A 19735-nucleotide genomic window follows, 5' to 3' on the forward strand; every position below is an offset into this window, starting at 1 on the left:
CAGCCAGTGAGCGCACCGGCCATCCCTATATAAGATCGGAACCTGCGGCCTCGGCGCTACCAGCACCGCACTCTCCCGAGTGAGCCACAGGGCCGGCTCCTCTTTTTCTTTCTTTTGGTTGATACGTCTTTTTATAAGTTAAAATTTTAATTGAAGTGTTACATGCAAGAAGGTATAATTATCATATGTAAAGTGTGAGTAATTTTCACAAATTGTACATACCTGTGTAAATAACATCCAGATTAAAAAGCAGAACAAGAGCAGGCTGGCCATTTAGCTGTGTTAGAGCATTGTGCTGATAATATAAGGTCCAGGGTTTGATCCTGGTACTGGCCAGCTGCCCCTGCCCCCCAAAAAGAAAAGCACCTGAAAAACTTCCTTGTGCTGTTTTAGTCACTACCTAACCCTTCCAAGGGTAGTCAGTATTTGTGACTTCTAAACTGTTGCAAGATTCCCCATGCCATTGAGTGTAGTCATTTGTTTATTCTCATTTCTGTCTAGAATTGCATTATACAAATATAATATATATTATTTATTTGCATTTGGATTATTTTCATTTTGAAGCTATTATGTATCTTTTGGTGAATACATGTATGCATTTCTGTTGGATATACACATGGAAATGGAATTGATGCATCATAGGGTATGTGTACTTTCAGCTTTTTATCACACAGCTTTCCAGAGTGGTGTGTGAATTTGCCCTCCCAGTAGCTGTAAATGGGAGTTCCAATTGCTTCACGTCTTAGTTAACATTTACTATTTTTGTTTTTTTAGTCATTCTGGTGGGTGTATATGCATTTCTTATTTGAGCTGTATTCATGCCATTAAGAAATATGTCAGTGATAATTTTCCTTTTCAGCATATCTAGTCTTAAGTGAAATCATGAGTTTTTTACCGTTTCTTTTCCCTTTATCTAACTCTTTAAGGCCAGATAGAGCAGGCTTCTGCACCTAATAATAGAATTATTTCTGTTTTTTTTTTTTTTTTTTCCTTTTTTTTTTTTTTTTTTTGGGGCTGGCAAAGGATCGCAACCCCCAGGCATTTCTTATTTGAGCTGTATTCATGCCATTAAGAAATATGTCAGTGATAATTTTCCTTTTCAGCATATCTAGTCTTAAGTGAAATCATGAGTTTTTTACCGTTTCTTTTCCCTTTATCTAACTCTTTAAGGCCAGATAGAGCAGGCTTCTGCACCTAATAATAGAATTATTTCTGTTTTTTTTTTTTTTCCTTTTTGTCTTTTTTATTTCGTGACTGGCAACGGATCGCAACCCTCAGTGTCGCACCCGTACCGGACCGGGACCGGCAACGGGATCGTAACCCTCGGTGTTGCGCCCGCACCTCGCTCAGCCAGTGAGTGGCTGGTCTGTATGTGGGATCCGAACCCTCAGCGGGAGCGCCGCTGCGCTCCCAAGCGGCGCACTGTAGCAGTGAGCCACTGGGCTGGCCCGAATTATTTCTGTTTTAAACAGTGATGTCGTCTTCATTTATATCTTTATAAGTAAAGAAGGTTGAGTACGGTAGGTAGAGATTGACTTTAATCCTGATTCTGCTATTAGTTGATTTATACATTTATTTCTTCTCTTGTTTGAATTAAATCTCTTCTTACGACACTTCCCATAGTCTGCTTTGATTTTACCTATGTGGTGCTTGCCTTATTTTTCAAACTCTGTGAGAAGGGACCGTGTCTTATTTTGTGTTCTTTGTTTTTTTTCCATTGTTGTAAAAGCATATAACATTAAGATTTACCAACTTAACTATTTGTAAGTGTACAGTTCAGTAATGTTAAGTATATTCGTGTTGTTGTGAAACAGATCTCCAGAATGTTTCATCTTGCAAATCTGAAACTCTGTACCCATTAAACAACTCCCCTTTTCCCCTGCCCCCTTACTCCTGTTAACAACTATTCTATTTTCTATTCCTATGAATTTAACTACTTTAAATACCCCATATAAATGGAATCATACAGTATTTGTCTTTCTCTGATTGGCTTATTTTACTTAGCATAAAGACCTCAACGTTCATCTGTGTTATAGCATGTGACAGGATTTCCTCCCTTTTTAAGGCTGAATAATATTCCATTGTATGTATATACCATATTTCCCCTCTTGGCTATTGTGAATAGTGCTGCTGTAAACTTGGGTGTACAGATATCTCTTTGAGACCCTGCTTTCAGTTCTTCATATACTCAGAAGTGGGATTGCTGGATCATATGGTATAGGTCTGTTTTTAATTTTGAGGAACTTCCATACTGTTTTCCATAGTTGCACCATTTTACAGTCCTACCTACAGCTCAAAAGGATTTCAGTTTCTCCATCTCCCCCCCTGCACTTATTTCCTGGTCTGTTCTTTTTTGATAGTAGCCATCCTAATGGGTGTGAGGTGATATCTCATTGTGCTTTTAATTTGAATTTCACTGATGATTAGTGATGTTCAGCATCTTTTCAATATGCTTGTTGACCGTTTGAATGTCTTCTTTAGAAAAATGTATATTCGAGTCCTTTGCCCATTTTTTAATTGAGTTATTTGATTTTTCATTGTTGCATTGTAGGAGTTCTTTATATGTTCTGGATTATAACCCATTATTATGTGTATGATTTGCAAATATTTTCTCCCATTCTGTAGGTTGCTATTTTACTCTGTTAATTGTGTCCTTTAATGCACAGAAGTTTTTAAGTTTGATGGTTTCATTTGTCTATTTTGCTTTCGTTGCCTGTACTTTTGGTGTCATACCTAAGAAATCATTGTCAAATCCAATGTCATGAAGCTTTTCCTTTATATTTTCTTGGATGAGGTTCCACTTTCATTCTTTTGCATATCCTAAATTTTGTGAATATTCATTCAGTTTTCCAAGCACCATTTGTCAGAGACTGTCCTTTTCCTGTTGAGTGGTCTTGACACCTTTACTGAATATCATTTGACCATATGTGTGAGGGTTTATTTTGGGGTTTTTTATTTTTTATTCCATTATTGGTCTGTTTGTCTCTCTTTATGCCAGTACTATACTGTTTTGATTACTATTGCTTTGTAATGTATTTTGAAATCTGGAAGTGTGAGTCCTCTAAGATTGCTCTTTTCATAATTCTTTTGGTCGTTTGCAGTTTCTTAAGATTCCACGTGAATTTTAGGATAAACTTTTCTATTTCTCCAAAAAATGTTGTTGGGATTTTGATAGAGATTGTGCTGAATCTGTAGACCATTTTGTGCAGTATGGGTATTTTAACAATGTTAAGACTTCCAACTCATTAACACATGTCTTTCCATTTGTTGTATCTTCTTTAATTTTTTTCATTAGTGTTTTATAGTTTTCAGTGTATATGTCTTTCACCTTCTTGATTACATTTATTCCTCAGTTTTTTATTTTTTTGATGCTGTTGTAAATGAGGTAATTTTCTTTTCCTTTTCAATTTGTTTGTTAGTATTTTAGGAATGCAACTGATTATTTTGTGTGTTAATTTTATTTCCTGCAAGTTACTGACTTCATTTACTAGTTCTAACAGGTTTCTTTTGTTTGTTTTGTTTTGTTTTTTTTTAATCTTTTGGGTTTTCTGTATATGAGATCATGTCATCTATGAACAGAGATAATTTTACTTCCTTTTTTCCAATTTGTGTGCTTTTTTTTTTTTATTCTTGCTTAATTTCTTTGTCTAGAACTTCTAATAGTATGTTGAATGGAAGTGGGGAGGGTGGACATCCATGAGGAAAAGCTTTCAGTCTTTCTCCATTGAGCATAATGTTAGGTGTGGGCTGTTCATAAATGGCCTTTATTATGTTAAGGTAGTTTCCTTCCCTTAGTAGTTTATTGAGTATTTTTATGATGCAGGGATATTGAATGTTGTCAAATGCTTTTTCTGCATAAATTGAGATGGTCATATGGTTTTAGTCTTTTATTCTGTTAATGTGCTTTATTACATTGATTTATTTTTGTATGTGGAACCATTTTTGCATTACAGGAATAAATCCCACTTGGTCATGGTATAATCCTTTTAACATGCTGTTGAATTTTGTTTGCTAGTATTTTTTTTTTTTGAGGAATTTTACATCAGTGTTCATAATGGATATTTGTCTGTAGTTTTCTTTTCTTGGTAGTATCTTTGTCTGACTTTGGTATCAGGGTAATGCTGGCCTCATAGAATGGTTGGAAGTGTTTCCTCCTCTTCAGATTTTGGAAGAGTTTCAGGAGGATTGGTGTTAATTCTTCTTTACATGTTTGTTAGAATTCTCCAGTGAAGCCATCTGATCCTGGGCTTTTCTTTTTTTTTTTTTTTTTTTTGTCTTTTGTCTTTTTTCCGTGTCTGGCAACGGATCGCAACCCTCAGTGTTGCCCCCGTACCGGACCGGGGACCGGCAACGGGATTGCAAGGCTCGGCGTTGCTCCCACGCCTTGCTCAGCCAGCGAGCGGGAACCGGTCTGTATGTGGGATCCGACCCCTCGGACGGGAGCGCCGCCGCGCTTCCCAAGCGGCGCACTATCCAGTGCGCCACCGGGCCGGCCCTGGGCTTTTCTTTTTTTTTGTTTTTTTGTCTTTTGTCTTTTTTCCGTGTCTGGCAACGGATCGCAACCCTCAGTGTTGCCCCCGTACCGGACCGGGGACCGGCAACGGGATTGCAAGGCTCGGCGTTGCTCCCACGCCTTGCTCAGCCAGCGAGCGGGAACCGGTCTGTATGTGGGATCCGACCCCTCGGACGGGAGCGCCGCCGCGCTTCCCAAGCGGCGCACTATCCAGTGCGCCACCGGGCCGGCCCTGGGCTTTTCTTTATTGAGAAATTTTCTACCATGGATTCAATCTACTTACTCATTATTGGTTTGTTCAGATTTTCTGTTTCTTCACAATTCAGTCTTGGTAGGTGTGTTTCTAGGAATTTATTCATTTATCCAGGAATTTACCCAATTTGTTGGTGTACAGTTGTTCATAGCATTCTTTTATAATCCTTTCTATTTCTGTGGCATCAGTTGTAAAGTGTCATGTCTTAATTTTTGTATTAAGCATAGTACTTTATACAATGTTAGTTGCTTTTCTTAGAAAGTCTTTATTTTTCCACCATGACTAGGTCCCCCTGGAGTTTTTTTAACTCACAGTCTTGTGCACACTGAGCCTCCAGCAATTCATAAGTTACAGTTCAGTTTTCCATACCCCTAGCACTAGTTCCCTCAGGAGTTTCTGTTCCTGGGTTTTTGCTCTAGTAAGTTGTGATTCTCTGTATCTACCTGTCTGTCACTTCAATTTCGAGGGTAATGGTTTGCCTTGTGACCTCACATCTCTGATAGATTTAAGAAGAGTTGGTTTTTCAGTCTGTTCGGCTTTTTACTTAGGACAGAATGACAGCTTCTAATCTTCTTACATGCTGGACCAGAAACCGAAGTTAAAACCCTAGATTTTTATATTGATTTTTATATACAGCATTGTTGTTTTACTGGAATAGTTCATTTGTAGCTTATTTTAGATTTTCTGTGCATACAGGCACATCTGAGAATAAAGACAGTTTGTTTCTTCCTTTCCATTCCTTATAGGTTTTATTTTCTTTGCCTTCTTAAATGTGATGGCTAGCATTTTCAGCAGTGTTAAATAGAAGTGGTTGATAGTCATCTTTGTCTTGTTCCCAAAGGGAAAGTTTTCAGTGTTTTAATATTAAATGCTATCTTTGTCACAGATGTTTTGTAGATCTTTATCTGAGGATGTTCCTCTCTATTCCTAGTTTGCTAATAGTTTCCCTCCCCCATTAATCTATGTTTAAATTTGCAAAATACTTTTTTAGCATCTTTTAAGATCATTTTTTAATGTTATGAAAATGAATTACATTAATTTATTTTCTAATGTTAAACTTACATTGCTTTCTTAAATACCAGTTGCTCATGATATAGATGTGTGTGAATTTTATACATATATAGTTATTTTTAGGGCCGGCCTGGTGGCTCACTTGGGAGAGTGCGGTGCTGATAACACCAAGGCCCCGGGTTCGGATCCCATATAGGGATGGCCGGTTCGCTCGCTGGCTGAGCGTGGTGCTGACAACACCAAATCAAGGGTTAAGATCCCCTTACCGGTCATCTTTAAAAAATAAAATAAAATAAAATAAAGGAGATTGTTTTCTTCATTTTCATTCTGGATCTTTATTATCAGAGAATAGAAATGCCACTGATTTTTTAAATATTGATTTTGTGTCCTGCAACTTTACTGAATTCGTTTATTACTTCTAAGGTATGTTTTGTTGTGGTGTTTGTTTTTTTTAAATTTTACCTCTCAATATACATTGGAGTTGATTTTCATGCCTCTTTACCTGTTCCTCTCCCCACCCCCAGATCATATCTGTTCACTTGACTTAAATAGTTCAAGGAATTTTTGTGGTTATTCTGTCCTCTCCCCCCGACCCTTGATTTGTTTGTGTTATTTAGGAATTTTGCATCTATTATTTTAAGACTGGCATGTAATATTTTCTTTCTCATGTTGGGTTTTGGTATATAAGGCTTAAAAAAATTAGATGGGCAATGTTATCCTTTTTTTTCTGTTCTCAGAAAAGGAGTTTAAGATTATAATTATTTCTTTTTTGAATCAGTAAAGTGTTGTAGGTCTGGAATTTTCTTTGTAGGAGGAGTTTTCGGTTATAGGAACTGGATTTTCTTGTCACTTTAAATTACAATTTCCAGGAATTTGTCCATATCATTTAAATGTTAAATTTTATTAGTACAAAGTTGTTCACTTCTTATTTGTTGCCTGTTATCCGTTCTTTTTTTCTCCCCTTCTTTGCCTTCATTAAGATTTTTTGTTGGGGAAGAAGTGTTTAGTTTCCTTTTACTACCATTAGGTTAGAAATTATACAGTTTTTATTCTTTTACTGGTTACCCTTAAAAATTACAAATATTTATCAGAGTCTTACCACCTCCCAAACAATAAAATGATCTTAAAACTCTTGTTTATCCCCAACCTCATTTATATATTATTCTTGTGTATTGTAATTCTATTTTTTTATGCTTAATTTAAACTCAGCAAGGTATTATTACTACTTTTTACACTTAATGTTTATTGAAATTCACCCACATATTTACTAATTTCTTTATTTTTCAGTTCTTCTTTATAAAATCATTTATTACTTTAAACCTAAAATGTTCTTCTCCCTTTTTTTTCTTTAATCTTGTTTGACAATTTTTGGACTCTTTGAATCTTTGAGTTTGGTATCTTTTATTAGTAGTGGGAAATTCTCAGCCATTATATTTTCCCCAGTTTTTTCCTCTGCCTCATTCTCTCATTTAATTAAATAAGTTAGTCCTTCTCCCTGCATTTTCTTTGTCTTGTAGACTTTCCGTCTTTTTGATTTTTGGTGCTGTATTTGGATGGCTACTTCTGATCTGTCTTCTAGATCACACAGTCTTCAGCTGTATCTAGTCTATTATTAAATTCATCTATTGATTTTTTAATTTCAGTTATTACATTTTCCATTTCTAGGAGTTCTTTTCATATTTTTTTAAATTCAGGTCTTTTTTTCTTGTCTTATGTTTCCTGCAGATATTTTCAAGCTTACTTTTTTTATTTAAACATAGTAAACATAATTGTCATTATGTAATCTGTGTTTGATAATTCTAATATCTTAACTCTTTGTGAATCTGTTCTTTAATTGTCTTTGTAGGTTCTTGTTCAAGGTGTATTCTTGGTTATCTTCATGTGCTGCTCCTTTTTGAAAAATTGTTTATGGGGATAATTTGAAAGCTAGAATATAGGTCCTTATTCCAGAGGGAATTTGTGTTTGCTTTACATTCACATTACACTTTACATTCTTGTCTTGAGGTTTGTTGGACCATCAGGTGATGAGAATTTGGACTGCAAGTTCATGCATGGCTTCATTCTTTCCCTGAGGACGTAGTCCTTCAGAGTCTCAGTTTACTGTGTGAAAGGAGAGGGTATTTTATTAGACTACTACTTTGGGTGGGCCCTGGGATCTGATTTGTGATCCATTCCCTTTATAATACCATCAGAAACAAAGTTCATTGTTCATTAGCAAATGCTCTTAGGACAAAAATGAGACTTTTGTGTTACACTTGACTCTGAGTTCCTACTTTTCCTTCAGTTTTGGCCTGTGGTTTACTTACTATCCTGGCAGCTTTTCAGTGCTTTTTAGTGATTTTTAAAAAAATCCATCATATTTAGTTGCTTTCAAGTAGAGAGGCTGATCTGAGTAACATAACCATTCCTAGAAGTAGACATTATGATTTATTAAAAAAGCAACTTGAGATTAGTAATCTGATAGAAATGACTATTTAGAGGAATATTTGGATATTTTTATATATTTGATGACTTTCTCAAGAAATCTCTAAGATGTAATGTAGAAAATTATAATTGGTTGAGTCATGTTATTAATGAATTTCTGGTATGTGAAGGTTTGTAGTGAATTTGCTACTCATAAACTTAGTTCTGTCTCTGTCAGACCTTAAATTATTTACTTTACATGGGTTGAATAGGACCAAAGTCTCTTAGTCCCTCTTCTATATGTGTGTTCATCTCGTCAATGTGGGGGTGAGGTAGGGGTGTCTTGAATGTGCTTAAAGTTATGAAATCTTGTAAACTTTGAGCTAAAGCCAATAGATCTAATTTATTGACCATGCCAGAAGTGTTTATTCATTATTGCTTAGTCATATATATTGCATGTTCAAGCTGTTTTTAGATTTTGGAGTTCATAGTTTTGATCATAGTAATAAACAATTAGAAAAAAATTGCTTGGATTTTTTTTGTGTGTATATTCATCTAACTGGCTTCCAATGTGTTCACAACTGCTTGTTGCACAGTGTTAATCCACCTTTGCAATACAGTGTAGAGTTTAGTCTTTTAGGAAAATTTTTAAATGATCTGTAGATTTGGTGGCTTACCCAGTAATGTTATTTTCTTCATCAGGTAAGAGAGTAGGGTTGGGCCCAAAGAAAGATCCTTATTGTGTTTGTTGATAACCAGCTGTTATTTAAAAACTTAAAGAAGTATAGATGTATGTAGTAAGTTATTTTATATTTAAGTATAAAAACTTAACAAGGAAGTATAGTTATTTGAAGGTAACCAGTCAAGTTCAAAATAAGAATGATACCGTCTCCTACCTTTCCTCTTTTGGCTTACTAATTTAAAATGCATAAATGTATAGTTAACCTGATATAAATATAAATTCATTGGTTCTGTTAACAAAATAATCACTAATATTATATTTTTTAGTGTTTGATCATAGCATAATCCACTTTTCATTTTACATCTACTTTTTTTTCCTTATAGTAGACCCAAATGATTTGTATATCGTAGAGCCCCTCAAGTTCTCTCCAGAAAAAAAGGTAATATTTTGTTTCTTTTTAAGTTTATTGGTATGTTCTGTGGTAATAAATGAAGAAATAGGTTGAAAAATTTAACATAACCTTTAAGTAGTCCTTAACTTACTGTTTATTTCCAGTCATGGTAATAGTGTAAGTAAATGTTGACAGGAATCAGCAAACTGTAACCTATGGCCTGTGGCCTGTTTTTTATAGGCCAGGAGCCAAGAAGGGTTTTCTCATTTTTAAAGGGTTATAAAATAAAACAAAGAATGGGGCCGGCCCAGTGGTGCACTGGATAGTGCGCCGCTTGGGAAGTGCGGCGGCGCTCCCGCCCAAGGGTTCGGATCCCACATACAGACCGGTTCCCGCTCACTGGCTGAGCAAGGCGCGGGAGCAACACCAAGGGTTGCGGTCCCGTTGCCGGTCCCCGGTCCGGTACGGGGGCAACACTGAGGGTTGTGATCCGTTGCCGGACACGGAAAAAAGACAAAAAGACAAAAAAAATAAATAAATAAATAAATAAAACAAAGAAGAATATGCAGGAGAGATATTATGTGACCTGTAAAGCCTAAAATATTTACTGTCCAAACTTTTGCAGATATAGTTTGCTGATAGTCATTATTTATTGAATATTGAATGCATGCCAGGCACAGTGCATGCATTATTCCCGTAATCCTCACAACAGTGTGAAAATAATATTACCCCCATTTTTTTAAATGAGAAAACTGAAACTCAGATTTGTGTCTTTCTTAAATGACCCATTAAATAGGTGGAAAAATTCAGAATGTACTTAGGATTTTTTTGGCAACAAAGTCTGTACTTTTCCATTGTGCCTCTCAAATGAAATTATACTCAGTTTGATTAACAGAAATTGCTCTAGATGAAAGAACTTGGGCTTTAGAGCCAAATAACTTGATTCAGTTCCAACTAGACCACTTAGTACTTTGTAACTTGGGTAAGGAACCAGACCTTAGATCCTTGGTTTTCTCATTTAGGAATCAAGGATAAAATTACCCACCTTTCGGAGTTAATAAGTAAGATATACATGAAAGCAACCATATGATATCTGGCACATACTAGGTATTCAGATGTTAGTTATCATTCTTTAAATCTATATTCATAGGTGGCGCATAAGCAATTTAAAGAGTTTTGGTTGAGTAGTATTTACAAAATGAGAAGGTGATGATAGTTATCTATATAGAACATAATTGTGTGTGTGTGTGTATACCGTACAAGGATACATCAAAAAGTTTGTGGAAAGATTTGTATTTTAATTCTATTTTTCTAGGAACTTTTTGAAGTGCCCTCGTATATGCTCTTTATAATTATGTTTTACTTTTCACCAGGCACTTTTTTCCATTAGCTCAGCTCTCTAGATGTTTGATAAGGTAACTATTAGAGATCTAATTCCTATCCTTTTTTTTCCTGCTTGTGTTACAGAAGAAACGCTGCAAGTACAAAACTGAAAAAATTGAGACCATAAAGCCTGCAGATCCATTGCACCCTGTAGCCAATGGAGACATAAAAGGAAGGAAGCCCTTTACAAACCAGAGAGATTTTTCTAATATGGGAGAAGTTTATCACTCTTCTTATAAAGGTCCTCCATCTGAAGGAAGTTCAGAAACTTCATCACAGTCAGAAGAGTCCTATTTTTGTGGCATTTCAGCTTGCACAAGTCTGTGCAATGGACAGTCCCAAAAGACAAAAACTGAGAAGAGGGCTTTAAAACGAAGGCGATCTAAAGTCCAAGACCAAGGAAAATTGATAAAAACTCTAATACAGACTAAGTCAGGATCATTGCCAAGCCTGCATGACATAATCAAAGGAAACAAAGAGATCACCGTGGGAACATTTGGTGTTACAGCAGTGTCGGGACACATCTAAAACTAGTTGAACTTTTCATACTGGAGACTTTTTTGTTGTTTTTTGAAGACCAGTCTGTATTTGAAGGGTTTGGGGGAGGGAGAAAATATTAGTGGGAAAACTATTCAGAAATTATGGTTTCTGCCAGATGGGATTATTTCAATCATGGTTAATGAGCTGCAGTTTTACAAGGCTGATCATTTCCTACAAGGACAATGGTAAACATTTTATAAAGATGTTTTTTCATAGATTAATTACTGGGACAGAAGTAATTTGGAAGCCCAGTCCCTTGGGTGGGATAGGAATGAAAGCATAAACCTCTTCCTTTAGCTTTGTTCCTATTTCTTGCACCTTCCCATATTTATGTGCCTTTTGTCTATTTATAATGCCACTGGAAGAGGAGGGAAAACTTTTTCTGTCATTTGATTTCTTTTATAACTTTGTTAGTTTTTTTGAAGCTGCAAACACTACAAGGTTTTAGGGTGGTCTTTGCCTGAAGCTCAGCAATGTGGGTCAGACAGTGTAAGGATCCTAAAGACTTGCCAAATAGATCTCTGTTTAACAGACTCACTGGAGATAAACACTTGCTGGAATTTTTAAGTCTATTCTTTTAGGTAAATGGTGATGTTATTAATGTTTTCATTTAACTTGTTTAGGCTGGATTACTATAATTACTAATTCAGTGAGAGAAAAACTACAAGATCTTTTCTTGCAAATGACTGGTATTTGCAAACAAATTTTTGATAAATTCACCTTTTAAACACATTTAACCATTTGTGAAGGTTTTCTTTAGGTATATTACGTTTTAAACATTCACACTAAACACTAGTCCTCCAAACTTTCCATATCACTGTTTTCTATTACTACAAATATAAAATTTGAAGGTTTGGCAAGGGAGTCCAGGTCTTATATGATATAATCACTGCCTGTGTACATACGAACAGAACCAGCTAGTGAGTTTGTCAAGCCTTGTCTAATTGGTCAAGTCTAAAGGGATTATTATTCCTTGAGGTTTGCTTTGTATTGGCTACAGATGTGCAGAGATATATACATATGTGATGGCAATATGTCTGTCTTCATTTGTCTTTTTTTCCTTTAAAAAATAATTGGCAGCGACTGTATTTGAATAAATGATTTCTAGTGTGTGATTGTACAGTAATGAGTGAAAGTGAAACATGTTTCTTTTTGAGAGAATTGACCATTTTGTGTTGTAAGATTTATGTTATAACTTATTGAGCACTTTTATTAATAACTGTAAACCTGTCTAATACCTTTTTTAGGGTATTGTTTGTAATGTGACTAATTTAAAGCCTTTTTTATTTGAGTTGCTGCTTTAGGTTAACAGTATGTTTTAGAAGATTTCAATTTTTTTTCCAGTCTGCACAATTAGCCATTCAGAGCAAGAGGGTCTGAGTGTATAGAAGCCCCTTGAAAAGAGGTCCAACTGAGAGCAGAGGTACAGCGGGAAGTTACACCATCCGTGTGTTGTGGGAAGAGGACTTTCAGTATGTAACTACAGAGCTGTAGTGCCATTAGAAACTGTGAATTTCCAAATAAATCTGAATACTTGTCTTTATTAATTACTGACTCTTCTGTTCTTCGAAAGAGAACTCACAAATTTATTAACCTCTGAATATAGATTTAAATTTGTGCACTTTTAAAGCTAAATATAGCAGCATCCCATTAAATACTGATCACATTTCAGCCAACAACAGATTGTACTTTCACATTAATATTTTTTTCTCTATGGAGTCATAATTTCAAAATTATGATTTTAAAATGACAGTTTTGAACCTTGATTTAATGTAGTGCATGTATGTGCTTTTTCTTAATAGGTGCCATCTTTAAGACTACTAGTATTTAACTTTTCCATATGTAAATAGAGTATAACATTTTGCAATGTGGGGTTTATTTTTCTTCTCTCAGATTATAACTACATGAGGAGGAAAAGAAAACAAAACCTTAAAACAAGGAGTGAAATTCTTGCCAATAGTAGATTTGTGCCTAGTAAGAAGCAAGACTAATATATATATATATATATATATATATATATGTATGTATATAATATGTATATAAAATGGGTTTTCATTGTTCCTTAATGGTCACTTCATGTTTTCCCCTAATGTTAAATAATGCATTAGGACAGGATGAAATAAGAGGAAACTAGGGGTTGGTAAAGACAAGGATGAAAAGTAAAACAGTTCTTTTAATTGGATTTTTAAAAATATTAATTGAAGTTATATATCCATATAATTTGGGGAATTAAATAGTTTTAAAAGGCTTGTACAGAAAAGCAGCAATTCTCTATTCCATGCTGTTTCTCACACACACCACCACCACCACCCACCTTTCTCTACCAAGGATTTCTTGCTCCCCAGCAGCAACTGTTTTCAACTCCATATTTCCAGTTATTTTGTTTATCTTGCCACGTTTTGATATGTGTCCCCAATCTGAATATATAAACTTGAAGGCATAAACATGAAATGGATATAAACTTCTATTTGTTAACCTAGTTGAATAAGTTTAAAATCACAATATATTAAGTAATATGTCAACTTAGAAATACTGCTTTTTAAATTACATTTAAAAACCTTACATGCCTTTCTCCAATTTCTTTCTTTCTTTTTTTTTTTGGTAGCTGGCTGGAACAGGGATCTGAACCCTTGACCCTGATGTTATAACAACATGCTCTAACCAACTGAGCTAACTGGCCAGCCCTCTCCAGAATTTCTTAATTTGAAAAATTTTTCATAGAAAAATTGAACACCCATGCACCTTTATCCAGATTCATCAGTGGTTGACATTTTTAGTTTTCTTTCTATATGTGTATGTATGTTTTAAATGTATATATGTATATGTGTGTGTGTATATATATATAATATATATGTGTGTTATGCATGATAAATATGAGGGTTTTTCAAAAAGTTCATGGAAAGATTCATATTTTAATTCAATTTTTCTTTGAACATTTTGGAGTACCCTCGCATGCACACACGTGTGTGTTTGTGTAAAACATTTTTTTGGGTGAGCCATTTAAAAGTAAGTTGGGACATCATGATCCTTCATCCCTAAATGCTTCAGCATGTGTTTTCCTAGATAAGAATATTTGCCTATATGACCATAATACCAGTATCACACCTAAGAAAATTAATAATTTCATAATATCTAATATATAGTCCATAGTCAAATTTCTCCAGGTGCTGTCATTCACACGTACATACACTTTTCTTTCTTTTTTTTTTTTTTGGTCCAGGGTTCAGTCAAGATTCATTTGGTTGTATTGTCTATTTAGTCTGTTCAAAAAAATGCAGACTGCTCATGACTTTGCGTATATTCCTTGTACAAAGGCCATACTTATTTTCTCTAAATCATTCCAGTTTTAGTGTATGAGCTGCCAAAGTGAGCACTAGGAGCTTTTCTGAGTGATGTGTTGATGTTGCCATGGTAAATTTTATTCCAACCCACAGTGTTCATTTGTATGACATTAAAACATTTGAGAAAATATCCTGTTGGGACATATACTCACAACCTCTGCATTATACTCCACTTAACCTATTACTTCCAAATTAATCTTTTGAATGTTTCTTTACAATAGAGTTTGTTACTTGCTATTGTGAAGTCCTGTACCCTGGACTGCCAAATCCGTGTTCCTTTTTTTTTTTTGATAAGTAGATCAGCAAATATTAAAATCCAAACAAATGCCTTCTGTTACAACACTTGTAAAATCTTTTTGAGAAAAGATAAGCATTTGTGATTTTTTTTTAAGTGAATGTGGTGGGGGGACAAGTTTTAATCCCAGAATAGTTTAAAATAGCCAGTTCCCCATGGAGGTGGTGCATCATACAGTTTAAGAGTAGGTGCTTTGAAATCAGGTTGCCTGTTTTCATATTTGCTCTCCAGCTCTTAAACTAGTTGTGGCATTTGACAAGTCACAATCTTATTAAGCCTCAGATTTCTCACCCCTAAATGGGGATAATAGTACCTACTTCAAAGGGTTGTTCTGAAGAACAAGTGTGCTAATAACTGTCATGTTCCTAGCATGTAGTACACACTCAATGTTAAGCAATTCATGTCTGGATGCTCAGGGTTCTCATTCCTGATTTCCATACAGCTACCAGCAGGGGTCATGAAAGGAACTCCATCATGCTTGGTGTAAGACTGCATCACCTCCAGCCTCAGGCTACACCTCAGTCTACTATTCCAAAGGAGATTTGAACCCAGTGTGCTTTGAGAAAGACCACTCCTCAGTGCTTCCATCTCAAGGGAGAATAGGCCCACCCAGAACTCTGCAGGGCTCCTGGAAGACCTGGCCACCCCTTTCTACTGCTCAATGTGAAGTCTTGTCAACTTTAAGCCTCCAAAGCATTAGGGTGAATTGCATATGTCTTTGATTCCTTTTAATTTTATAACCACAAGAAGCCCTCATATGGCTCTTAACAGCCTCCTTTCTGGACCCATATTCTTTCCCCAACTCCTAACACATTCCCACTGTGCCCTCTGGAACTCAAAATCAATCATCAGTAAAATTCCCTAACATCTTTTACTTCTCTCAACCCTCCCTTCACCTTGAATCCTTTATTCAGGTCACTTTTTTTTTTTTTCCCTATACCCATCACACCACTGGACATAGAGCTAGATTTAAATGTGCACCTTTATCTTCAATGCCACCATGAGACCACTCTCCACTTTCTGTAAAATGTTTCACTTTGAATGTTCTATCAAAAAAGTGTACCACCTGCTATTCCTCCTTGTTGCAAATGAACCCCTGTATTCTCACCCTCACCCTCATTCTTAGGGTCACTCATTCCATTGTTGCTTCTGTCATAATACCTGATGATTTCAGTGTCTGTCTAACATTATTTTTTCTAGTTTCTAGGTTCCCAGCCTTTCTTCTCCAGTTATCTTATTCTCCAGACTATGTTGGCCACTTATTCTCATGATTAATTCCGAGCTTTTGTCATTACCAATATCCATATTCTTCCTTAATATCAATTTCAAGCATCCAACTCTGACCATCACCTCTTATTTTTCTAGTTCATGCCCACTGGCACCCTAAGTCTAACAATGCCTTCATCCTACCAAATCCTACAATCCATTGTTCATACCACTTTTGCACTCTCTCTCTTTCCCTTAAAGTCTTTACTCCTCCTCTTACCCAGCTTGAATTCCATGGTTAGTCCTTAAAATTTCTCCTTTTCATATAACTTCAACTTCCTTGCCTGTCTCTTGCCTTGATGTATTGCTGGGAAAAGCAAAATCCTGGTGAAATCCCAACCTGCTACTGCACACCAATGTCCACAAAGCTAAAGCTGACCAGGGAGAATCATCATGACTATTGATCTCAAGTAGGCACTTAATGCTCCTAGGAATCATAATACATTTTCCTAGTCCATTTATCAATTCTCTTGAAATATATCAAACTTTTTTCTTAAAACATGCACTTTGCCCTGTCCTTAATGTCAGTTGATGACCCCCTTTCACTGAGAAAATATAAAAGTAATCAAAGACCTTCTCCCAAGCTCCCACCTACCAGCCTCTGTCCACATAATTTACCTTTGCTCCTGCTACTTTGCATGAACTGTCTCCTTAAAGCTAATGCTCTATTTGTGGACTCGATTTCATCCTTAATTTAACCTGCCGAGGACATTGCTTCAGTTGTTTCTCTCCTGCATCATTATTTTTTCCCCTTTCAAATAGATCGCTCCCATTATAAACCCTCTTGACCCCTGTTTTCCCTCCAGCTACTGCCTGTTTCTCTCATTACTTCACAGCAAAACTCCTCGAAATGGACGTCTACCCTCACCACCATCAGCCTCATCCTTTCTTGAACTCACTCCAATCAGGTCACCGACTTCACTCACCTCTCTACTGAAACTGCTTTTTTCAAGGACATCAATGACCTCATGTTGCTAAAACCAATGGTCATTCTCTTGCTGCAACACTTCCTTTGCTTGGCATCCAGGACGCCACAGTTTCCCTTCTACAACAATGGTGACTCCTTTTCAGTCTCTTATTCTAATCTCCTTATCTCCTCTTAATGTTGGAACATCCCAAAGCTCAATTCTAGGACTTCTACTTTCTATTTACCCACTTCCTATGTTGATTACTATTATCTTTATGTCTCAGTTTCAGAGTTTTCTATTCCATTCCATTATCTTCGTATCTTTTTCTCAGCCAATGCTCACAGTTTTAATTATGACATTTAATTATCTCTTTTAAAATGTTTATAATAGTCTTTTATATCGGAATATATTAAAAATTACATTGTCAAGTTCCCCAAACTTCCCTTTGAACTTGTTTGTAATTTATTAGTTATAGGTGTTAATTTGTGGAGAAATTTTGATTTCACAATATTGAATTTTTCTATTCGGGAATGTAGTATGTTTCCACTTATTTAAGTAGTTTTGAAGTTTTGTAAGTATCTTCTTACAGGTCCTGTAATTTGTGTTATTTTTCAGATTTTGTTGTTGTTGCTATCATGAATGAGGTTTCTCTGCCCCGAATATACTTTCCAATGACTTTTTGCTAATATGAAGAAAAGACATCGGTTTTCTTTAATTATGTTTTGTAACAGTCCACCTTATGACATTCTACTTTTTTCTTCAGTTGATTCTCTTAGATTTTCACATGGTGTTGCATTTATCTTACTTCTGTACTTATACTTTAGTTCCTTTTGCTTTTCTTTTTCCTTTTCTAGGGCTTGCATACCAATCTTAAGTAATAATCACATGAGCAGGCATCTTGTTTGTGATTATAAATATAAGAAAGCTTGTAATGATTCATTATTAAGAATAATGGTTATTAGTTTAAGATGAATATTATATCTTAATTATTTTAAGGAAAGGTTTTTCCTTACTTTAGAATAGATGGATTTTATCAAATACTTTTTGGACATCTATCAAGTTAATAATTTTTCTATTATTTATCATATGTAATGAATTATTATTATTATTATTTTATTTTATTTTGTCAATATACAATGTGGTTGATTATTGTGGCCCATTACCAAAACCTCCCTCCCCCCTCCCTCTCCCTCCTCCCTCCCAACAACCTCATATTTGTTCGCTTGTCGTATCAACTTCAAGGAATTGTAATTGTTGTGTCTTCTTCCCTCCCCCACCAGTTTGTGTATTTATTTATTTATTTTTAGCTCCCACAAATAAGTGAGAAAATGTGATATTTCTCTTTCCATGCCTGACTTGTTTCACTTAATATAATTGTCTCTAGGTCCATCCATGTTGTTGCAAATGGCTGTATTTCATTCTTTTTTTATATCAGAGTAGTATTCCACTGTGGCGATATACCACATTTTCCGTATCCACTCATCTGATGATGGACATTTGGGCTGCTTCCAACTCTTAGCTATTGTAAAGAGTGCTGCAATGAACATTGGGGAACAGGTATACCTTCGACTTGATGATTTCCATTCCTTTGGATATATTCCCAGCAGTGGGATAGCTGGGTCATATGGTAGATCTATCTGCAATTATTTGAGGAACCTCCATACTATCTTCCATAGAGGATGCACCATTTTGCAGTCCCACCAAAAATGTATGAGAGATCCTTTTTCTCCACAACCTTGCCAGGATTTACCATTCACAGTCTTTAGGATCGTAGCCGTCCTAACTAGGGTGAGATGGTATCTCAGTGTGGTTTTGATTTGCATTTCCCGAATGCTGAGTGATGTTGAGCATTTTTTCATGTGTCTGTTGGCCATTCATATATCTTCCTTTGAGAAATGCCTATTTAACTCTTGCCCATTTTTTAATTGGGTTACTTGCTTTTTGTTGTAAAGTTGTTCCTTGTATATTCTGGATATTAATCCTTTGTCAGATGTATATTTTGCAAATATTTTCTCCCACTCTGTTGGTTGTCTTTTAACTCTGTTAATTGTTTCTTTTGCTGTGCAGAAGCTTTTTAGTTTGATATAAGCCCATTTATTTATTTTTCCTTTGGTTGCCCATGGTTTTGGGATCATATTCATGAAGTCTGTGCCAAGTCCTACTTCGTGAAGTGTTTCTCCTATGTTTTCTGTAAGAAGTTTTCTTGTTTCAGGGTGTATATTTAATTCTTTAATCCATTTTGAGTTGATTTTCCTGAAGTGTTTCCACATGTTTTCTGTTAGGATTTTTATAGTTTCAGGATGTATATTTAATTCTTTAATCTATTTTGAGTTGATTTTGGTGTATCGTGAGAGGTATGAGTCTAGTTTCACTCTCCTGCATATGGATATCCAGTTATCCCAGCACCATTTGCTGAAGAGGCAGTCTCTTCCCCAAGGTATAGGCTTGGTGCCTTTGTCAAAGATCAGATGGCTGTAGGTGTGTGGGTTGATTTCTGGATTCTCTATTCTATTCCATTGATCAGTGTGTCTGTTTTTATGCCAGGACCATGCTGTTTTGGTTATTATAGCTTTGTAGTATAGTTTAAAGTCAGGTAGTGTTATGCCTCCAGCTTTATTTTTTTTGCTCCGAATTGCTTTGGCTATGTGTAGTCTTTTGTTATTCCATATAAATGTCTGCATAGTTTTTTCCATTTCTGGGGAAAATGTCATTGAAATTTTGATGGGGATTGCATTGAATTTGTACATCA

The 19735-nt window shown here is 35.5% G+C and overlaps 1 protein-coding gene across 1 annotated transcript in view; it reads left to right on the forward strand.

Annotated features, from left to right (window-relative positions):
• LOC103605951 (SUN domain-containing ossification factor) overlaps positions 1 to 12723 on the forward strand; it is a 29427-nt gene extending 16704 nt beyond the window's left edge. Inside the window, exons 9-10 of the mRNA XM_008590542.1 lie at positions 9246 to 9301; positions 10721 to 12723. Coding sequence (XP_008588764.1) covers positions 9246 to 9301; positions 10721 to 11164 — 500 coding nt within the window. The 3' untranslated portion in view covers positions 11165 to 12723. The remainder of the gene's footprint in view (positions 1 to 9245; positions 9302 to 10720) is intronic.
• The last annotated feature ends 7012 nt before the right edge of the window (positions 12724 to 19735 follow it).

This window comes from Galeopterus variegatus, unplaced genomic scaffold, assembly GCF_000696425.1.
Source record: "Galeopterus variegatus unplaced genomic scaffold, G_variegatus-3.0.2 Scaffold6193, whole genome shotgun sequence".
NCBI classification, from domain to species: domain Eukaryota; kingdom Metazoa; phylum Chordata; class Mammalia; order Dermoptera; family Cynocephalidae; genus Galeopterus; species Galeopterus variegatus.